Source organism: Podarcis filfolensis, assembly GCF_964270895.1.
Source record: "Podarcis filfolensis genome assembly, chromosome: 1".
Classification (NCBI taxonomy): Eukaryota; Metazoa; Chordata; class Lepidosauria; order Squamata; family Lacertidae; genus Podarcis; species Podarcis filfolensis.
Window position 1 is genome coordinate 64805198 of NC_139604.1, and position 22679 is coordinate 64827876.

At 41.3% G+C, this 22679-nt stretch overlaps 1 protein-coding gene across 4 annotated transcripts in view; it reads left to right on the forward strand.

Moving 5' to 3' along the window:
* Positions 1 to 22679, forward strand: part of SERGEF (secretion regulating guanine nucleotide exchange factor) — a 104104-nt gene that overhangs the window by 50466 nt on the left and 30959 nt on the right. For all 4 annotated transcript variants that reach the window (XR_014542422.1, XM_083590301.1, XM_083590300.1 and 1 more), the window contains one exon: positions 7585 to 7621. Coding sequence is in view for 3 of the 4 variants with exons in the window: in XM_083590301.1 (XP_083446427.1) it covers positions 7585 to 7621 (37 nt within the window). In the remaining variant the exon portion in view is untranslated. Of the gene's footprint in view, positions 1 to 7584; positions 7622 to 22679 lie in introns of those variants that run through there.

Below are 22679 nucleotides of genomic sequence, written 5' to 3' on the forward strand. Positions count from 1 at the left end.
GTGGAATTATGCATACAAAATGTAGCTGGGATATGTCAAACAGTGCAAATCAATGGTACAATACATTAATCAAATGCATGAGGGAGCAGCAGGAGAAAAGAATGATTATGCAGTGTTACATAAGCGTTGATTTTTACTGATTTGCAAGTCTCTGTTACTACTTATCATTCCCTTTTGACTTCTAAACCCAGAGAGAATATAATCTTTTTCTGGCCTGTCTGGTTATGTTGCCAAAAAAAGAACTGGCAGTGGGGTTTTAAGATACCTGTAACTAAATGTAAATCGGAAACTTTGATAAAAGGTTCCAGCCTTTAGATAATATATCATTAGATAATCTTTTAATTTCTCTTTTCTCTTATTGGTACTATAACCATGTATTAAAATAAGAGTGGTCATTCATCTTCACGTTTGTAATACATTCTGATCTACTCATCAGACTGCGATTTATTTATTTTTTAAGCTATGCACTAGAGAAGAATAGAATGGACAGGACTGCTTTCTCTTGCACATTGTGATTTAGTATAACAAAATTACTAAGGAATATCTTCATTGCATATAGATGCCCTGGGGCATTACATATATCTTTAGGGCATGCTATTCATTTTGTGAAACTGTGCCATTCCTCCCTCTAAAAGTCAGTTTGCAAAAGGTTTACCCATCTGTTTCTCCAGGCAGTAAAATCTTCAGTAGAGGCTCTACCAAGGTGTGGTGGGTGGTAACAGAGGAAAACACCTTCTTAGGTGTTTAAATACCAACACAGTGATTACCAAATGCTCTCCCCAGAATCACGCCTGCTTTGAGAATATTATTTTTAGTATGCTGTTTTTATTTGGTTGGCTCGTCTTAATGAATGTTGATTTTGTTGTGTGTCATGCTAGGGATTTCTTTGAAGGGTGGTGCAAATACGCCTATGGATAAATAAATATACCTTAGTCCATACATTACCTGGGATGGCATAGTTATCACTGCTGTGTGCCCAGATTCCACTCCAGTAGCATTTAGCTAGTTGAATCATGTTGTAAAACAATACTTTGTGGGTTGTATCTAATGCGCTGTGAGTGGCATTCTGCTCATACAATGGGACTTCATCACCCTCTCCTTGCTTGTCTCCAAAATATGTTAGAGAGGTTCCTAGAACCCTCTGGAGCAGATCCTGAGGGTGTGCGGGCCTCAGGGGAAGAAAGGGAAGTTCTGTTATATGACTGGAATGGCAGGGGTGGATGAAACCCTATATTACTTTATGTAAACAATGTAAGGTTAGTAGTTTTTTTTAAAAAAAGAAGTGGTATACAAATCTTGTTAGATAAACAAATGATGGGATTGCTAGGATCTCACATATTACCAGTGCCAGTGCTGGTGGGGACCCTGGCATATGGGGTGGTACATGATCCCATATGGTTTCACCATCTGTTTGCTTATTGTTAATGAAGCCTGCAGGATCCAGCCCCAGAGAGGTGGGATTACCACTCTGGTAACTTACAAATTGTACATGTGTTCTCTTGATACTGATATGGTGATATTCTCCATTCCAATGACTTCTGTTCCTTTGGCTCCTGAATTTGGTGCTGACTTTTACTGAGGGAGACAAACACAATGCACTTATTTCTATTAGATCCACAAAACATATATGGTACTACTAGATAATGTCCGGGCAGGACTGCAGGGTGGTAGTGTATTTTAATGAGGAACAAGAGGAATGTCAGATTTCTTCCTCTTGCCCTGACAGATTATAACAAAGCAAACATCATTAGCTGCTGTTTGTAAAGTGCTTTGGTGAGGTTGTGGTGAAAGAGCCACAATAAAGGTGGAAATATTTCATCTTTGAAATATGAATTTATGTTTATTATGTGATTTAGAGTTACTGAGATCCCCCCAAGTATTCTTTGAAGGAAAAGAAAATGTAAATTAAAAAATAAATGGTGGTGTCCAATGAAGTAGTTCTATTAGTGTCAATGAATTTTGGGTGTGCAACAGAACGTCTCCTCCCTCGCCTCTTTCCTTGCACCCCTGCATATCCCTTAAATTTGTTATTGGGGGGCCCCAATCACCCAGAGCAGATTTGGGAAGGGCACAGAGGGTGTGCAGGGAGAAGTCCATTTGCACAATCAGAAAATCCTTGCACCAACACAACTAGTTTGTCAGAATCCGCTCAAAGAGTTCTGCACCACCAAATATTCCAGGGGATTTATAAATTGTGGATCCTTTTCTGAACTCCTGTTAACCCTAATTAAATGTGGCACTAATGTGCAGAAATTAGTGCCTTAGATAACAAAATGGTGTACTTTGGCTGCAGCCTTTCACACATTTGCTTGGGAAGTAAACACCATTGAATGCTTTGATCTTACTTCCAGGTGACCATCCATTTGAATGAGTGGCCACTTTGGGCTTTTGCTCATAACTTGCTGGATCTTGAGCCTTAGACATAAATGCGCACTCAAAGCACAAATTGAAACAAGCAGCCAAGCTTTGATGCTGTTTAACTACATTGCATTGCTTTCCACGGGGTCCACATTTGATTGCACATCCTGATCCATGTACTTGTGCAACTACTACTCCTGCATAAGCATCATTTTAAAGCACTGGTAGAATTTAATTGGTGTGATTACCAACCGTGGACATGATCCAAATCTCTCTCACAGATTACTTACATACAGACAAAAGTTGTGGAGGACATGAAGCTTAGTAATGAAGACATGGCCTGGGGTAGAAGATAAGGGCTAAAATGGAGATCATTCATATGGCAAGATACCTCATAGGAAGCTGCCTTAGACTGAGCTGAACACTATATTCTTCTAGCTCGCTGTTGTCTACACTTTTACAGAGGGGTATTGGTATTAATTTGTTGCAGCAAAATCTACGAAGAATTATGTGGTGCCTTAAAAATGGTAGAAGTTTTTGTGGACTAAAGCCCACTTCATTAGATGCACAAAGTGGCACATATATAATAATGTCTATACTGACCAGCAGTGATTCTCTGGGGTTTTAGACAGGAGTCCTCTTCTCAGCTGGAGATTGAACCTGAGATGCACCCTTTCCCCTTTGCCAGGTGGGAGTCGGGTGGTAGCAGAGAGCAACTCTGTGCCCAACTGTGTGATAGTGAGGTAGAGCCCAAGACAGAGGGGAAAAACATAATTTCCTGCACTGCAAATCCTTTCCCTTTGTCCTTTGCTCCCATTAATCCACGTAAAGAAAAAATATTCACGCTTGACCACTAGCAATTCTTCCCCTTTGCTTTCTGATCTTTTAGTACACATATTATGAAAGGGGGTTGTCATAGTTATATAACTATGAGAACTAGCAACTTGCATCTCCACGCCCAAGTTGAGATCTTCAAGTGCTACTCCTTATTCAAAAGATCCTGCAGCATACAGTCTGCAGGGAAACATCTAAAATTTATGATGCTAGTAATAACCCTTCTGGTACCTAAGTCCCTGAAGAGACATAAATAACTCAGGAGTTCCATTTAAAAAATTGAATTCTTATTTATTACTCTAACACTTCCCTAATGACACACATATGCCCTGAAGGTGCTTCTAAAGATAACTGGTCCATGGGGCATGTACAAAGGGGTTGAAAAGGGGGTGACAGGGCAAAAAGGGAAAGCACCTCTGTTTCTGTGGAAATGTAAAGAATCCTTTTTAAGGTTGGCCATCGCAAGTGGACAGCACAGATTCCAAAATGGTTAGGTGCCTTCTGAAGCTTTACCAAATGCCATGGTTAAGATACGGTTTCTTGCACTGTTAGTCAAGCCTTTGCTTGAAATCAGTCCTGCAGGCCAGTATGTGCAAGTGAAGACCTGCATCTGAGTAGACATGTGTAGGCTTCTACTGTTAAGGTACCTGAATTGCTGTGCCTTCTTTGGGAAGCATGATTCTTTGTGCTGCAGTTCCTCGTTTTAATGAAAATACAATTGCTTCTCATTAAGCAAGCTGATGAATAAGTATGCGCTTCAGAAAGATTACTTTGACTGTGTGGAAGATGATGGCAGCAATAAAAACAGACCAGTATGCTTTTGGACAGAAAGGGAGAAGAAGGGACAGAAACAGAGGAGACTATTTTTACTCCTTCTGCCCTAAGTCAGAGCATCAGCTGCCCAGTGTTCAACTTTTTCTAGTCTTTTGCATCAAAAGCCAACATGGGTCTTCCCTTTGGCTCAGAGGAGGAACACAGCAATATTGTACCAGGCACAAGTGGTAAAAGGTACTTCTAGTTACTGAAGCTACCTGGGCTTCTGGCGAAAGAACTGTTTCCAGAAGCACCCACAGACTATATATCTGCTCCTTCAGGGAGAGTACAGCCTCATCTAGTGCAGATGATCTCTTGAATTACTCACCCACAGAGCCTCTGTTTTACCAGGATTCAAGCCACACAATTCAAATGTTGTGAAAAAACAGATCTGAGTAACATCAGTGTTTGAATGGCAACTTGCCCCAAAACTCCTAACAAGCACGCCCAGCAGCTTCATATAGATATTACCGTAATTCTCTGTCTATAAGACACACTTTTTCCCTCCTAAAAAGTAAGGGGAAATGTTTGTGCGTCTTATGGAGCGAATGCAGGCTGCGCAGCTATCCCTGAAGCCAGAAGAGCAAGAGGGATCGCTGCGCAGCGATCCCTCTTGCTCTTCTGGCTTCAGGGATACCCACGCAAAGCCTCTTGAGCGCAGCCTTTATCCCGCTGCCCTGAGGAGGCTTTGTGCGGCTATCCCAAGAACCCAGAACAGTGAGAGGGAGCGCTGCACAGCGCTCCCTCTCGCTGTTCTAGCTTAGCCATGCGAAGCCTCTTCAGGACAGGGGGAGCCTTCATCCTGCTACCCTGATAAGGCTTCGCACTGCTATCCCAGAAGCCAGAACAGCAAGATGGATCACTGCGCAGCGCTCTCTCTTGCTGCTCTAGCTTCTGGCTTAGCCCCTCAGTCCCTTCCCTCACCTCCCAGAAAAGCCCCCAAGAGCCGCGCTCCCTTTAAAGAGCGTGCAGCTCTTGCTGGCTTTTCCGGGAGGTGAGGGAAGGGACAGAGGCAGCCCATCAGTCCCCTCCCCCACCTCCCGGAAAAGCCCCCAAAAGCTCCCTTTAAAGAGCTGCACAGAGTGTGTGTGCGGCTCTTGGGGGCTTTTCCCCTAGGAGGGAATCACTGACGGGCTGCCCTTCTCCCTCCTCGGGGAAAAGCCTGCAAGCGCTGCACACATGCTCCATGCGGCTCGTGAAAGGGAGCGCTGAGCAGAGCCTGGGATGCATATAGGCTCTGCTCAGTGCTCCCTTTAAAGAATTTTTTTTTGTTGCATTCCCCCTCTAAAAACTAGGTGCGTCTTATGGTCAGGTGCATCTTATGGAGTGAAACATATGGTAAATAGCATTGGAGATAAAATAGTGCCCTGCAACATGGCACCCCATAACACAACTGCCATGGGACTGAAAAGCACTCTCCCAAGTGCTAATTTCTGGACTCGGTCCTGAGGTAACACCGGAACCACTGGAAGCCCAATTCCCATTTGGGCCCTCTCCAGATGCTGCCATTAAATGTGTATGTGTGTGTATGCACTTCTGTGCTTTTGAACTAGCGATGCATCTGTTCCATTTGAGATGTCAGCATTGGACTATATAAGTAGGAGATCTCATCTCCTTGTTCGATATTTATATTTATCAATAGTCTTGATTGCGGCACTTATTGCTTGATTGCTTGGGGGTAATTATTGCTTATCAATACTCTTGATTGTGGCACTCAAACTAGTTAAAGAGCCACTTTTTACAATCACAGATTGCAATTTAATTCCACTTGTTTCTGATTAGTTCAGGTTTTCCATCTCAGTAGCTGGCAGAAGGTTGCTGGAATTCTTCTGAGCTAAGCAGCCTCATGAGCATTGCACCCCAGGGCTTGACTTTAGGAGACTCGCTTCTGCTGTTTCTCTGACTCTGTACAGTGCTTTCCCCATTTCTGTGTAGATGCAGACCTGTGCATCTGCCCCACAGAGAGAGACATAACACTTGAATCCTGCCATGGAAGGAATTGACCAATGGTGAACGGCTTTAAAAAGGAAATTGTAGGAGTGCCTCCCTTCTGATCTAGATCGTATCACTGGCTTTAAAATTTTGTCTCCTGCCGTAGTCCTGACACAGATCATCCCCCTTGTGGTGTTGTTTAAGAGTTAAAGCAACAATTTGCTTAGAAGATGAGATCAAAATCAGTTGTAATTTGGATTTCTGTAGAGCCCTGGACCAAAGTACAGTTGTACCTTGGACCCCAAACACCTTGCGAGTTGAACGTTTTGGCTCCCGAATCCTGCAAACCCAGAAGTGAGTGCTCCAGTTTGCAAATGTTCTTTGGAACCAGAACATCCGACACGGCTTCGTGGCTTCCGCAGCTTCCAGTTGGCTGCAGGAACTTCTTGCAGCCAATCGGAAGCAGCACCTTGGTTTCCGAATGCTTTGGAAGTCGAACGGACTTCCGGAACAGATTCTGTTTGACTTCCGAGGTACCACTTTATTCAGTAAGCAATTTACTTGTATCAGCTTGGGTGAGAGATTGTCCCTCTAGCAAGTCCTAATACATGTCCCTAGCAGCCCAGTTTTTCTGGGCTTGAATATGAAGGGAATGTTTGTAACCTGCTCTTTTTCTTAATTAGTAATGATAGGCTCATCATTTGCAGAAGTTGGAATTTTGTTTCACGACTTGGATCTTGTAGAAGTGGGACCTTTTCATGAGAGGGAAACGGGAGGTTCCCTTTACCTGCTCTGATGTTGTATGGGTATGTTGTTATTTTAATGTCCTTATCTGGAGTGATCAAAGTGAGAGGGGAAAAATAAAGTGGAATGGTCTCATTTCAAATCAGGTCAGACTCAGTTATATCTTACTATATAATTAGTGGATTACACTTTTGTTTTCCCCTCTCTCTGACCTTTGAAGGAGCAGAATTTTTATTACTAATAAAATGAATGGCAGCTATAATGGTCTTTGAGGGGAAAGAGTAGTGCCATATTGCTTCTAAGAAACAAGATATACAATCTGGCAGGTTGCCTTCCCACCCCATCCCTGTGTTGCAGATCACATGCAATTATTCCTCAGGAACATCTGTACCTCTGGCCAGCTCAAAAATTAAATGGGCCTTTGTACTAGAAAGGCATGCCAAAAGCACAAATTTATTTTTGGGTGGTTTTTTTTAAAGCGTTTGCCTTGTGTTGAGAAGATCACTACAATTATTATGAAGTATAATAACAAAAATTAATAAAACAAAATTTTAAAATACACCACTTCCTTCCAGTTTCACTTGGAATACATCCACAAGTGGGACTTTGAATCTTGCTGAATTGCCACCCCTTTGGAAACTGTTTGTCTCTGTTAAAACCTGAAGTGATGCCCCTGATTACAATGAGGCAAGCTGAAACCTCCTTGTTAGGACTCTGAAGACTATAAATGATGCATATCAAATGACGGAAGCAGTCTGTTATTCTCAAAATATAATGACACAGATTTTCTTTTCATCACCATTTTATTTGGATTTAGAATCGGACAGTGCAGATTACACTGATAGCAATAAACTTTGTTGCCTAGCTCATCTCTTTACCATTATGTTCCCATTTCTTTTGCAGATTGCATGTGGCTCGGAGCACAATCTAGCAATAGTTGGTAAGTAGCTTCCATTATCAAATGCTTTGAACAATTCATTTCCAGTTGGAGCAGAACCAAGAATGTATCATGTGTGTCAAACTTACCATTTACGGTATACTGTGATCAACGTGGAAATTGTGGCAGAGGACATGAGCATTGTACATAATGTACATAACCTGAAATGGGAAAAATGTGAATTGTTGGTGAAATGCTGACTCGAGTGAAGTTTGCATCAAAATTCTCATTGACCTTCAGTCAAGGATTTCTTTAAAAAGAGGCTGCAGATTCTGCTGCCGCCTCTTAACTCCCCATAAACTTATCGATTGCAGATGTAACCTTCAAGAAGCTGCTTGGCAAACTGAAAATGCTAGGGGCGGGAGAAATTTGAAGTGGGAGGGGATTTAGAGGCAAAGTCGTTTTTTAAAAAAAGTGTAAGCAGTTTCAAGACTTCCATTTGGTTGTTTTTTCTATTAATGCTTTGAAAGTTTGGAAAATTACAAACAAGATGAATTATGTTAACTGCATGGATCTCAAATACGAAAGTTAGCATTATTATTTCTTTCATGGCATATTTTTGTGCAACCCTCAATACTGAACAAGCTGGCTGCTCCTCATCTATTCTATGCCACAGTCATGTGGAACCTCCGGCCCCTGGGGCTAATTAGGCCTGGCAGGGGTCCTAATTTGGTCTGCCAGGCCATTTCCCCCAAACCATGCCCAGCTGCCCAGCACCTGACATCAAAAATCAGGCAAATATCTTTTATTTTGACAGGGGAACATTCACTGTCAAGCAGATAATAAGAAATCTAACTTTATGAACTAATCTGCATTTTAGTATAAGGAGGAAAATTCTATGCATTTACAAATTTTTTTGGCCTACAGCCAAAAAAATAAATCTTCAAAAAATAAATTAAAAAAATACTTTCTCATCTCTGTAGCTCCTGGCCTTGTGTAGCTTTCCTCTGCCCTCTTTCAGTTTTCCTGATCTTGCTTTTCCCTCAATTGCTCTCATTCCTCTGCATCACTTCCCATTGTTGAATCCTCATTTGCTAAGCTGCTCCAATCAGTTTCCCTTGCCTTGCTGTTTTTATAAGCCCGCCACTCCTAATTCCTAAGCCAATAATCCTTTTGCCTCCTAGTCCCTTTTTCATGCACTGCCTCTCCCTAAGAACTGAGCAGTTCAACAAATGGAAGACCAAAGCCCTTCTGCCTGCCTTGGCTCTCTGATGTCAGGGCAGTTCAGCCAATCATTGCCATAGGCATTACAAATATCAGCTCCTGCTAAACTCCTACTGCACCACAATACAGATCATATATCATAGGTTTAGGAATGTAGTGCATTATTTCTTTGTACTATGCAAAATCTTAAATCATGCAATGGGTGAACATCTTCCACTTACTAGAATCTAGTACACAGCCAGCTTGACCTGGCGGCTAGAATAGTAGGCTTAGGACCTGGAAGACATAGAATCATAGAATAGTGGAGTCTTCTAGTCCAACCCGCTGCGATGCAGGAATCTCAACTAAAGCATCTATGACAGATGGGCGTCTTACGTAAAAACCTCCAAGGAAAGAGAGTCCATCACTTCCTGAGGGAGTCTGTTCCACTGTCGAACAGCTCTTACTATCAGAAAGTTCTTCCTTACAAGAATCTTCATTCTTTTAATGAAGCCATTGGTTTGGGCCCTACCCTCTGGAGCAGGAGAAAACAGGCTTGCTCCATCTTCTGTGTGACAGCCCTTTAGAAATTTGAAGATGACTATCATATCCTCTCAGTCTCCTCTTTACAAGGCTAAACATGCCCAACTCTCTCAACAATTCCTCATAAGATTTGGTTTCCATTTTAATGTGTGGCCAACTTTTCTACCTTTCTTCCATCCCTCATCCCACTGGGAAATTGCTTTTAAGGAATGAGGGGACTTTCCAGAGTGGCTTTATGATACCCCCATGAGCAGAAGTGTCTTCTATTTGCACAGTGGAGCAAGTAATTGCATATGAAATATTATTATTGGTATCAGTTGTTACATTGTTGTTGTTAAAAACAATTATAAGAAAAGAAAATGCCACTCCAACACAGCAAATCTTTGTTTTCTTTCTTTAAAGGAAGGTAAAGGAATCTTTGGCCCATTGAACCCACAAGGTCAATTTCTTCTCAATTAAGTTCTAGAGTTCTAGCTATGTTATGGTAAAAAGCATCAGCCCAAGAAACATTCCTAACAGATTATGAAAGGCATATTTCCATGGCAGAGTGAGCACCAATTGGGATGCAAGGCTGGAACTGCCTGATGGACAGACCTCTCTGCGATCCTGACAGTGTTATTTAGATGTTCGTGGCAGCCTTGTAAAGCAAGGGACGTGATCATGCGTCTGACGTGTGAACCCTGGGGACTTGGAAGACTGTCACTAGGAGATAATCATAAATTCTCTGTTTCTTTTTCATACTGCTCTAATAGTTGGGGGGATCTTTTAGCATAGCACAGAGCATTAGTGTACAGCAAGAAAGCGCAGCATGCCATTCTATTACTTTTATCTATTATACATGATAAATTCTGCTTCAACTGGGTCTGCATTGTAAGAGCTTCCTGGAAGACCAGCATGGAGGCATGTTAACAGAACGCTCTCTTTTCTCATTGCACTCCTAATCACATCCATAGGTTGTTAAAGGGCACCTAGCAGGGATTCTTCCTAACAACCATCGATTATTTATTCATTCTAGCATTTATGTGAGTTGGCCGTAGAAATTTGTCTCTAATCACTGTGTATTATTTCCTTGCTAATGTGAGTTTTTAAACAGGGGCAGGGACAGCCATTCAAGATCCAGGGTTCAGAAGTCCTTCTACAATTATACAGTGTTAACTAGGATGTAAGCTGATTGAGACAACGGTAGAGCTGTTAAAAGCTACAATGAGCACAGGCAAATGCAAACTGATCAAAAAGCAAGAGTTAATAGGTGGAATATCTAAATGCCGAGTAAATTAATGGAATGCAACTAGCTGAGCACAAATCAGTACATATATAAGAGGTGTCAGGCTGATCTGATCACAGCACAATTTAGACAAATATGACAAATGTGAAATGAGCAGCATTTATGCTGGCTAACTCCAAGGAGCGAAATGAACAAAGAAGTCCTGGCAGAAAGGCTTGGCTTTCATCCTCATTTCCAGGCTAGTTTTGCAGTTAATTATCCTCTCTCCACCCCAGATACCATAGGTGCCCTCATTTAATTGTACGCTTATTTACTTAGTATATAACTAAAAAAAAGTAGGAGAAATCATTTAGCCTAGAGGTGGAGAACCTTTGGCCTTCTAGACACAGTTGGGTTTCAACTCCCATCAGCCTCAGCAAGCATGGCCATTGATCTGGTATTTTTAAACTCCTCTGTTGAGTCAGTTTTATTTTTATGGGATTCCCAGGTAAAATGCAAACATGGAACCCAACTATATATTGGCTCCTCTGCTTTGGAAATAAAATGCTGAGATGAAGCAAAAACATCCCTCTCTTGAAAAAAGCCAAGGTGAAAAGACACAATAGCATAAATGCATGGTGTGTACAGGGTTGTTGCTATTTTTGTTATACCAGAGTTATTCCCCTATAGGAAACCCATCATTTTTGAAGGGCCTTTATATTGGAAGCAATCTAGATTTTCAATGGGAAGCTAACGGGAGCTAGTAGTTGAGGGAAACTCAGTAACAAGATTTGCCTTGGTGGTTTCCGCCTTCCTAAATGCCTGTAAGTCCTCCTTATACAGCAACCACCAGCAGTACAAATCTGTGCATTTCAGTGAATCATAGAATAAGCCTGGGAGCAGACCATCAGAGTAATTTAATCTGAAGTTTTATATAGGTTAAGTCAGAGACACTTATTTAATGAGTCTTTCAGGATGCTTGGAACATGCTGTCCTCTTCCCATCACATTGCTGTTTGCTGGTGTTGGAAGCTATATTACCACGGTATCTTTCGGCTACGGGAAATGGGCCTGTCCCTTAGAGGTGAGAGAGTGAAGGACACAGGTCTATCCAGTGACTCAGACCCAGTGAATGGAGTTTGCGGGAACCTAATAAGGGGTTATGACTGGCAATCTGTTCAGGGCTTTTGGGCTATTCTGTGAGTCATAAATCTTTGACTCGTTTTGTAGGTTATTGAAAGATGATAGAATAAGAACATAAGAGACTGCTCAGATCAGGTCGAAGGACTATCTAGCCCAACATCCTGTTCTTTCGGTGGCCAGCCAGATGGCTGTGGGAAGACTGCAAGCAGGACATGAGTGCAACAACACTCTCCCCTCCTGCAGTTTCCAGCAACTGGTATTCAGAAGCATACTGCCTCCAACAGTGGAGGGTAGAAAATAGTCATCACGCTTAGGAGCCATTGATAGTTTTGTGATATATTACTCTCTCAAAATTGCAGGGGACTATGTCTCATTTTGCATCTTACTAACTTTCATTAAGTGGCTGTCATTACAGGGCTGAGACAGTTCTAATAGGACCCTTATAACCATGTGCCACCCTACTTAATTTTCACTATACTTAGTTGACCTCTACTTTACATACGGTATGTTTATACAACCTGTGTATATTTTCATAAGTTAAATTTGGTTTTCTCTATTGCTACATATGCACATCTATGAAATCTGATGGGTACTGTGGCTTTGAAACATATACACACTTGGTAAAACAAAGAAGCAGTGTACATGGGTACACTTTTTCCTTACGTGAGTATGTTTGTGCAGGGAAATTCCACCTGTCATTGCCTTAAGATTGTTTTTGTTAAGGTGAGTCCTCCCTCCCCAATTTGGTCCTAATATTATTTGCCTGTTGCACTGGGCTTTCCCTCTTAGGACATGACTTTATATAAAATGCATATTTGCTTATATGTTTATGAAATACGCAGAAAAATAAAATGAACTTATTTCAATGCATTCATTTTAATGAGTTGTGGTTTTTGCCTATTTCAGGCAGTTTCCCAACCATATATATATTTTAAAAAATGTTATGTTCTCCATTTCTGTAATGTAATTTCCCAGCTGCCAACAGAATTATCTATCTATTATCTATTAAATGCCAATATTTAATTTTCTGATTCACTTCAGAACTCTAAAAAATCTGCTTGATTTAGCTATTTTAAACTCATTACAGAAGTACACCTTGCAAAAATGTATCAGATAGACAATCCTCTATATTACCAGCCAATAAAATTGTTACATAGTAGTTCATACTGCAGGGGGAATAGGAAACAAGAATGTGCTCCTTTGCTAAATCTCTACAGTGGTACCTCGGGTTAAGTACTTAATTTGTTCCGGAGGTCCATTCTTAACCTGAAACTATTCTTAACCTGAGGTACTACTTTAGCTAATGGGGTCTCCCGCTGCTGCCACGCCGCTGGAGTACGATTTCTGTTCTCATCCTGAAGCAAAGTTCTTAACCCGAGGTACTATTTCTGGGTTAGCGGAGTCTGTAACCTGAAGCGTCTGTAACCTGAAGCATATGTAACCCGAGGTACCACTGTATTTATATAACTCAATGGAAAGCACACACTTTAATTTATTCACGTTATTTAATATAGTCTAAAGATGAACATCTTTATCTTTCTGCTCTACTCATATCACCTATCCTCTCGGAATAAACTTTTTTGAGCACATGCTGCTTCAACACTTCTCAAAATATAGTTCTTTCCACCACCCCCAGACCAAGAATATAAAACCTCTACAGTAGTAGGAGAAGGGATCCCAGGACTGTTGAGAAAAGATATATATGTAGGTGTTGGTGTAAGCATGACATCCTGTACCAGTTTTGCTTTGTGGTAGAAAATTTTAGGGGAAGTTAAAATAGCTGCCTGTCATTATTTACCTTTTTTTAAAAAAATAAAAAATAAGATAAGAAGTGCTTTACAGTTCTGACAATGGGCAGGCATTGACTCAGCAGAAATTCTGTGTCTAGTGAAATGCCCTAGCCTCCTTTCAGATGAGGGCAGGGAATATTAAGTGCCACAACTTGTGCCTTCTTTGGAGAGTCTTCTCAGTTAGCCATCACAGACCAGATACCCATAAATATATCTTTGTGGATATAAGCCGTGATAAAATAAGCCAGCAACATGCAGTTGACAAGCTTGCATTCAAAAATGTCCAGTGCCCTCTGGTTCCTCATCAGTACCACACCCTATTTGTCAGTGTTTTGACAGCGACGGGATACCATTACCAGCTAGTTATAAGAGACAGATGAGACAGATGTACCAATGTGCTTTCCCCCTGTAGCAAAATCTTGTGGTGCCTGTCATTTGTGAGTGGAATGATGGTCTTAGTGTCACTCAGACGTCAGTTCAGTTTTCAGCTTTTGATGGAAGTTGCTGAGGAGCTGGAACATGACTGATTAAGCTTTTTGTGCGTTGGCCTATTATGTAACACTTCTCCCTAACCCACCCCCATCCTGAACCAAGTAGATTATTTGATGGAGGTTTATATAATTAGGTGTAGTGTGGAGAAGATGGATAGTTTTTTCTCCCCCTCTTATAACACTGGAGACTCATTTGCATATTTCCCTTACCTAATTACAATCATGTGATGAAGAGGAAGAGCTGCATTCACTGGCCCTGGCCTCACTGATCTTCATGGAGAGGAAACTCTTGAGGTGGGAGCCTGCTCTATGTGTGGTGGCTCCCCATGCCATTTAAAATCCTAATTGCACAAGCTTCTAAGTTACACGGGGAGGCTACCTGCAAATGTAATTGCCTGGCAGTGCATACCTGCATAGAACTCGGTCTCACGTAGTGAAGTAAGAGAAGAAATCAAAAAGTAATAAAAGTACAGTTAAGAATTAATATGAATATCTACTTCAGTTTTCATCCACAGGTACACCGTGGATCACCTGAGTGGATCTCATGGACCACTGGTGGTCCACACACTTCAGTTTGGGAACTTTTCTCTAAAGCAGCTGCTCACTACCCACTAACTCAGGATAACACTTCATGTTTCTGATGAAGAGGACTCTAGTTGACAAAAGAATTAACCTTTAGGATTCCACAAGACTTTGTCTCTCCCCTCCCCCCCCCCCGCAACTAACATTGCTACCCTTCTGAAAAAACAAAACAAAAACCTAATTGGACCCTCACATGCTGTAATTGGTCTTTCATTTTATATTCGCTGGTTTCTTCGAACATTAAGTGTTCCTTTTTGTGTCCCAATTATTTTTTTATTCCAGAGGGTAACTCTGATGTTAATTAACATCACTTTGATTTTCCCATCAGAGAATTAGGTTTTTATGAGCCTCTCCGCATCCTCCTTTGGTCTCCTACTTCTGTCATTACAATTTGGCACAGAAAATTCAGCTGGATTATAATGCTCTAAAAATAAAAGTCTTTTTACAGACTGCATGTCAGGGACAGGCAGGAGTCTGAGGAGGAGTGGGGGATGTTTAGGCAGGGGAGCAGGAGAAAGATCCAGGGGAAGGGGCCAGCAATTTGTGGGCTTCTGTGCCACCCGTGAGGCAGGTGCCGAGTTGGTGGCCGAGGGCAGTCAAGGGGAAAAGACCAGGCAGCCTGGGATGGGGTGGGGTGGAGGAGACGGGAGAAGAGTTGCAGGGAGTCTTGGAGGCAGAAGACGTTGCATCAGTCCTAGAGATAGCTATGCCTCTGGAATCTCTCCTGTCCACCCCTCCACTGTCTCTACACACAAGGGGGGGGGGCTTAAAGTGACAGGAGCAACTGGAGCTGACACTCAGGAGGAGTTAGAGGGTGCTTGCACGTACTGTGTCAGACAGAGGGGTTTAAGTAAGCTGAAAGGGGCATGGTCACGCTGTTGCCCCAACTGTCTGGGTCAGAGCACAAGGACTGGCGGACAAAGGGGGGGCGGTGCGCCCCGGGTGCCATCTGGGGGGGGTGACATCACGTCCGCCCCAGGGCCGCTTGCTGCTTGCTGTGCACCTCCTGACACCCCCTGGGCACGCACCAGCCACGCCCCTGGATGTACACCACTCTGGTGCCGGAGCAGGTAGCTTCGCCACTGAGCGCAGGACTGTAGAGGTAGATCACCTAGGCAGCTGGTTAGCAGGGGTGGTGTGTACAACTTTTGCACCTTCGGAGCTGATGCAGCCAAGTGCTTTGCCAGTAAAAAAATAATCTTCCAAATACTTGTCCTCATTGGGCTGGGTGTGCCCAGGACATTGCACCAAGTTTCTCTTACGAAGTATTTATTTGAAAATGGAAGTGCTGTATTCTGCTCTTTGCTCTGACATTCAAAAGTCTGAAGTCAACAGAAGTCCAAAGGAGTTGGAAGTATATATGGGATTCTCTTGGCTGGTATATACAAAAGAATCAGTGGCCTGTGGATAAAAGTAAGGCCTTTGAACCTACAGTACGCTCCAGTTCACTGTAATCATTACTGAGTTTGTTCGGAACAACAAAGTATGATAAAAATAGAAGGAATGAAAGGGGTTACAAATGGTTACAAAACCTGGGCTGTGGTTCTGTTTTTCAAAGAAAAACAGAAAAGTACCTGGAATGCAATATAAGTGTTGGCTAGCTTGAGATAGCTCTCAAGTCTCCATGCTGCAGTGGAAAAGCAGCTGCTGCAGTCCCTGCTAGTCTTACCTGGAGGAAAGCTTCTTCCAGATATGGCAATCTGTCAAACCCAGCAGGACAACTCATCTGTCACGTCATCTCAAGGGAAATTGAATTGCTTACATTGCCACAACTCCCCAAGTATCTTGATCCAAGTGGTAAAAGGTCGCTTTTCAGTGACCTATACATTTATTTTGTAAATGCCAGAAGTGTCTGGACTGTTGCTCAAAGCAGTGGGGTAAAATATGCAATGCTACTCCATTCAGTATTAAGGCTGAAATCCTAATTCCTGGCCAGCCGTGGCAGAACTTGATGGAATGACACCACCAACTCTCAGGTGGGAGCAGTTTTCATTGTGTGATGGCAGCAGGGTCTGCACAGGATCCACACACAGAGCCTTGCTCTGCACACAGAGTCGTGCTCTGTTTTGGGGTTTTCTGCTGGCTATTGATGGTGGTAGCTTCCACCCAGGGCCAGATTTAGGTTTGATGAGGCCCTAAGCTACTGAAGGTAATGGGGCCCTTTATATGTCCAGCTGTGCTTTGTCAACAACAAATTGTCTCTGTTTTTTGTGTTGAATATATGCTATATGGTAATTTATGGACCTAATAGGTATCTAAAGCCATTTGCACATAACAAAAAGCTAGCATTATTTACATCATAGGAGCCCACACAACACAAAACAAATCACTGTTGCTGTATGTAGGCTTTATTTTATTTGTTTTTTATCTTATATTTTGGAAATGTACATCCAGTCCCCCCCCCTTTAATTTTTTTGGGTCCCCTAAGAGAGTGGGGCCCTAAGCTATAGCTTGTTTAGCTTATACGTAAATCCGGCATTGCTTCCACCCACCATTTGGGTACAATGGGGCACTCCTTTCCAGTAGAGCTTCCCTATTAATAATGGGGATTCCCAAGTGATGGAGGCTGGAGAAGCAGAACTGGGTAGATTGAGGGTTTGGATTTCTCTATGAGAGGAGTTTATGTGTGAAACCGCATTTGTGTCTTACGTAGCACAATATCAAAAGTTGGCATTTTTAAAAGAGGAGTGGCAAAGTGACCTTACTGTTAGCAAGGTATACAACCAATTGGACGCTTAAAATACTGTCCAGTAGCTTTCAAGGATCCTGAGAGTGCTGCAGCTGAAAATGTGTCCCTTCTATGACACTTCTGAATCTAAGGATGACAGTTCTAAGTGGAATATGTATTTATATGGGGGGACGGGAATCTTCAGATTTGGTCAGATCAGTAGTTAATGTGTTAATTAGTGGCTAAGAGTGGCTGGGTGGGTATAAATGATAAAATTATTATTATTATTATTATTATTATTATTATTATTATTATTATTATTGCTACTGTGTTGTTTCAGAAATGTAGTCTTTTTTAAAATAAGAGGAAAGAAGATCACATAAATCTTTTGAACTGGCATGTATTACTCATAAGTACTCATAAGTAAAAATCTGAAGCAGCCACGGGAAAGATTTTATGCATTATTATTATTATACCGCCCTTCATCTGAAGATCTCAGGGTGGTTCATAGCATAATATACAGAATAAAACCACAAAGTACATAATAAAAACAAGAACAAGAACCAAACGTACCAGCTTATTCAACCTACCCAGTATTAATGGGGATGTTGGTCACTTGAAGTACATGAGGTAAGACTGTTGTTCTCTGAGGATTGGCCAGAATTTAAAATGGTCAGGATAGAGACTAGAGATGTAGAGGCTATGGACTGTGGGCACCAGTTTTTCACAAAGTTTGTTCATTATATATATATATATATATATATATATATATTTGGGGGGGAATGTGAAGAAGATTCGCCCCCCCCAAGCAGGACCAAAGTTGCTTTCTTTGGGCCCTGTTTCAGATGTTAAAACCGGCTCATTCAGGGGATGTTGGTCACTTGTGGCATGTGAGGTAAGGCTGCTGTATTCCAGGACTGAGAAGGATGGGGGAGAAATCTTATTTGTGACTTAACAGAAAACCACAGCCATTGAGATATTCAAAGAGCTTTTATCTTAATTGGTTTTAACAGACAATTTAGTTATGGCTTAGTAGAGTGGGCTGTTTCATAACCCAGATGGCTACAGAGTTATTAAGTGCTTCCTGTTCAGGACTTGTGCTGTTCAAAAGAATGCTTTTAAACATATTTAATGAAAGATAGACATAATCAGACATACCTTGGGAAATGGGAGTACCTGTAAATTGCTGATCCACAGGTAGCAATTTTGCTAGGCCCTTCTATTTCTGTTGCTGGGATGTCAGTTATTCCACTATGTTTAAAAAACCCCAAAACCTACAGAGGTAATTATGTGGGCAACACTTGGTGATACCCCAGAAGGCAGAATGCAATAGAAAGTGGTGTTGAAGCATCTGAGATCCTTAATCTTAACTTCTTTTTCTCTGAAAAGACTTCGTAATGTTTTCCTGATAAAGCAGTACCTTCTCACAGTTGGATTCCTGTCTCCATAAACCACAAAGCTTAATGTACAAGCTGTGAAGAACACAGCTGACACATGGTGACCTGAGCTACCTTCCACATGGCAAGGCACTCAGTATATTGCTGGCCTAAAATCAAGAAGAGCAGATTGCTCATTTTCCCTTAAGACATCCACCAATTTTTTTTTTTTGCAAAATAAACAACACCACTGAAGTCTTAAGTGACCTTATTCTTACATTAAGCAATATCTGCCCCCCCCAAACACCTTTTGACTTTGCAGCCCAGGGTCACTCTGGGTGAATCCAGATATTAATCATCTGCCAAGTGGAACTTAGCTGAAGGTTAAAATATTCTTTCATACTAATATGAAGACCATTTTTAAAGGCATTTGCACAGGTTTGATGTGTAATGGTAGATTTATTGTGTGGTTTTCATGCCATGGGTATTCTGGCTTCATGAGGACCTTGAAACAAAGGTCATTGACTTCGGTTTAACTTACACTTGTACTTTTCCAGCTGTTTTCACAATTAATGAACAATTTGATCCCACAGTCATTTTAAGAACAGAAGTAGGAAAATATACACAAATGAGAGCTGGTGGGTTTTTTCAGGTGTGTGTGTGTTCCATTGGGTTGCCAACAGAAACTAGTACTGTTAAAAATCTAGTTACAGATAGGTAGCCGTGTTGGTCTACCATAGTCAAAACAAAACAAATTTTTTTTCCTTCCAGTAGCACCTTTAAGGTGCTACTGGAAGGAAAAAAATTTTGTTTTGTTTTGACTATGGCAGACCAACACGGCTACCTATCTGTAACTGGAACTATGGAAGGCACCACATTGAGCCGCATGAAATGGAAGTCCAGTATCTGAAGAAGTGTGCATGCACACGAAAGCTCATACCAAGAACTAACTTAGTTGGTCTTTAAGGTGCTACTGGAAGGAAAAAAATTTTGTTTTGTTAAAAATCTGTCATTGGAAAGAAAATTGTACTGCAAATCCATCGTTCCCATGTTTGAACCATCTTCAGGCTGGTTCTCTTTGTTATTTCTTGTTTGATCTCATGTGTGGAGTTGTGCTGCTTTTTTCTACTCACCTGTTGTTATCTTGTCTTTCACATAGTAATCTCTTCAGGAAAGGTATAGAGTAGTGCCCCATTGTGATTGGCCTATGAATGCTGCTATAATGCAAATATGTAACATTGAATATGGCAGCTACATGAAAATATCAACTTTTTATAAGGCTGTTTCTAGAAAATTCCTGCAAGTTTTTGCAGTGTCTGATTGACAATTAAGTATCCTAAAAAAAAAAAAAAAAAAAGTTTTGGTACTCCATTTAATAACATTTCCTTGACACAATGATTCTTAAAATGGCTTGCTTTTCGACACATCGCTAAGAGAATCAGGGAGATCCAGTCGTTTACGTCAGACCTGGAAATGTATGCACAATTCCCACCGCAATTGCATAGAGAGATCTTCCCTTGTGATATTTCTGAAGTTAGTAATTAACTACTTTGAAAGGTGAATTTGCTCAGCTCACAATACTCAGGTGAATGTAATTTCCCTTAGACGTTTAGAATTCCCTCAGAAATTAAAATGAGGTTCTGTGCATGTGCACGATGTGCTTCTATTTTAAGGCCTATACTTATTTACCTGGGAATAAGCCCTGTTGAACTGAATAGGGTTTACTTCTGTGGAGACATGCATAGGATTGTACTGCCTGCCCCTGAATAATAATAATAATAATAATAATAATAATAATAATAATAATAGTAGTAGTAGTAGGTAGGTAGCCGTGTTCGTCTGCAGTAGTCGAAACAAAATAAAAAATTCCTTCCAGTAGCACCTTAGAGACCAACTAAGTTTGTTATTGGTATGAGTTTGTTATTGGTATCTGAAGAAGTATGTTGCACATGAAAGCTCATACCAATAACAAACTTAGTTGGTATATAAGGTTCTATCGGAAGGAATTTTTTAATAATAATAATAATAGTAATAATAGTAATAATGTGTATACCACCCTTCATCTGTTGACTTCAGGGCGGCTTACAACATAAAAGCACCTCATTGTCAGTGCTTGCCTGATATCCATAGATTGTATGTACAATTTTGTACATACAAAATTGTTTGTACATACAAAATTGTTTGTACATAAATCAGAACATACAAATTTTATGCAAATCCGTGGCCTGTTTTGCCCCCCCCCCTTTTGAGGACATGCTTTCTTTTTTTCTGAAAGAAACTGGGCAGCTTCTTCTAGCCATAGATATCCATGGGTACTCTAGGGACTCTTCTACAGCATTTCAGCAAAGACTATGAACTTTCTCCAGGTGGTTTCTTTTGAGGCTCTTGCCCAGATTGTGTACCACCTTCAACGGAGCCCAAGGAGATTCTCTGAGCATGTCCTTTTAGGAGTTGTTGTCTGAAGACTCTATGGCACCTCAAAATGTTCAAAGATGGTGCTGCAGGATGGGAAGGGCAATGTGGACAATCTCAGCTTCCAGGCTGCAGGGGTTTCCATTTCTGCTCTCCCCAGCCTGGAAGGACATCATGATTTTTTCCAAGAGGGATTTGGACTGATGAAGTGACAGTGAATGGATTGATGCTAACAATTCCCTCCTCTTTCCCAGCTCGCAACCTTCCCCTTGTCCTCCAGGAATTTTCATGGGCTTGCATGCAGTTCCTTGGAGTCTTAAAACCAACTTTTTGAGGATGCCTGAACTCCATGCCACTCAGTAGTGGTCCCTTCATCGTGGAATTCCTCTGCCTATTTGAGTTTTCAAAGTCTACTATTTTTAAGGGGCTTGGAGGGACATTTTTCTGTTGTAGTGACTTCATAGGGCCTGGTTAATTGCTGTTAGGGACACTTCAAAACCTTTTTCTGTTCTTTTACAGTGTGTGTTGTTTTGTTTTGACTGAAATCAGTTATTTCAGTGGTTTTAAACTAGTCATTTTATTGTATTTTCTTAAATTGCACACACTTCTTTGACAATCCTTTCAATTTAAAATGTGGGGTGAAAATGAAATAAAGCAAGAGTCTCCAACAAGCACATCACATGCAGCCCACAATTTCACAAATATTTTAAATGTGCGTGCACACCCAAACCAAGTATATCAGGTAATGTGCTTCTAATTTCTCACCTTTCCTGAAGGACCAGACGCAGATGGCAACAGATGGGTTAACCTTCTTAATGCTGTGTGTGCGGGCAGCTCAGTGAGACTGCAGTGGGCAATGAAGCAGCAGAATTCAATTTGCAGTAGTGACCTAAGAAGGGCTATTTTTAGTAATAAAATAGGTCAGGGGATGCACGGTAGTACAGACTGATAAATGAGCAGTCTTTCCCCTCCTCTTAAGGGGCTTGTTTCCTCTTTTAACAAGGCAGCTCCGAAGTGGAGAAACCAGATTAAGTATCACCACGTGATCAATGTTTGAATTTTTCATTGTGAAATCATCATTGGGAAAGCACTGTGGTTTCATTTTCAAACTTGGAACAATGCAGAAGCTAGGTAAATGCTTGTTTTGGGTTTCCATGAAAAGTGAAAACAATATAATCCTGGTTGATGTTGCAGCATTTTTTTTAAAGCTATGTGAAGCACCATTTAAAAATGTGTGCAGTGCACATAGCAGGCAGGTCTTGATCCTCATTGCACTGGTTGGTTTGCTGTATTTCCTTCATCTTCTTTGGACCATGAAGGCTAGTTTCTTTTTTACAGCATGTGAGAAATTTCATTACTGTATATAGAAGCCTGCTTTTTAAATCTAATGCAACTCATATATCTTACACATTGGTTAAAGACTCGTTTTGAGCAGTGTGAGAGGCAGATGGTATAAAAGGCTTGGGTCATCATCATATTGTAAAGATGAGCTTTTAAGAGACTGCTTTGAAACTGACAAGATTGAGCAGGCTGTCTGAAAATCTGTGTTGTCACTGTTTTGCCCTATAACAGGGCTCCCATCTCTCTCCTTCCTGGCCTATAAATGTACTTTTCAAGCAGTTAATCAAGGCAGATAGACACAAGGAACAGTATTTTGGAACACAGATGAATCACTTAACCATGAGGACTATGATATTAAGTTTTGGTCGC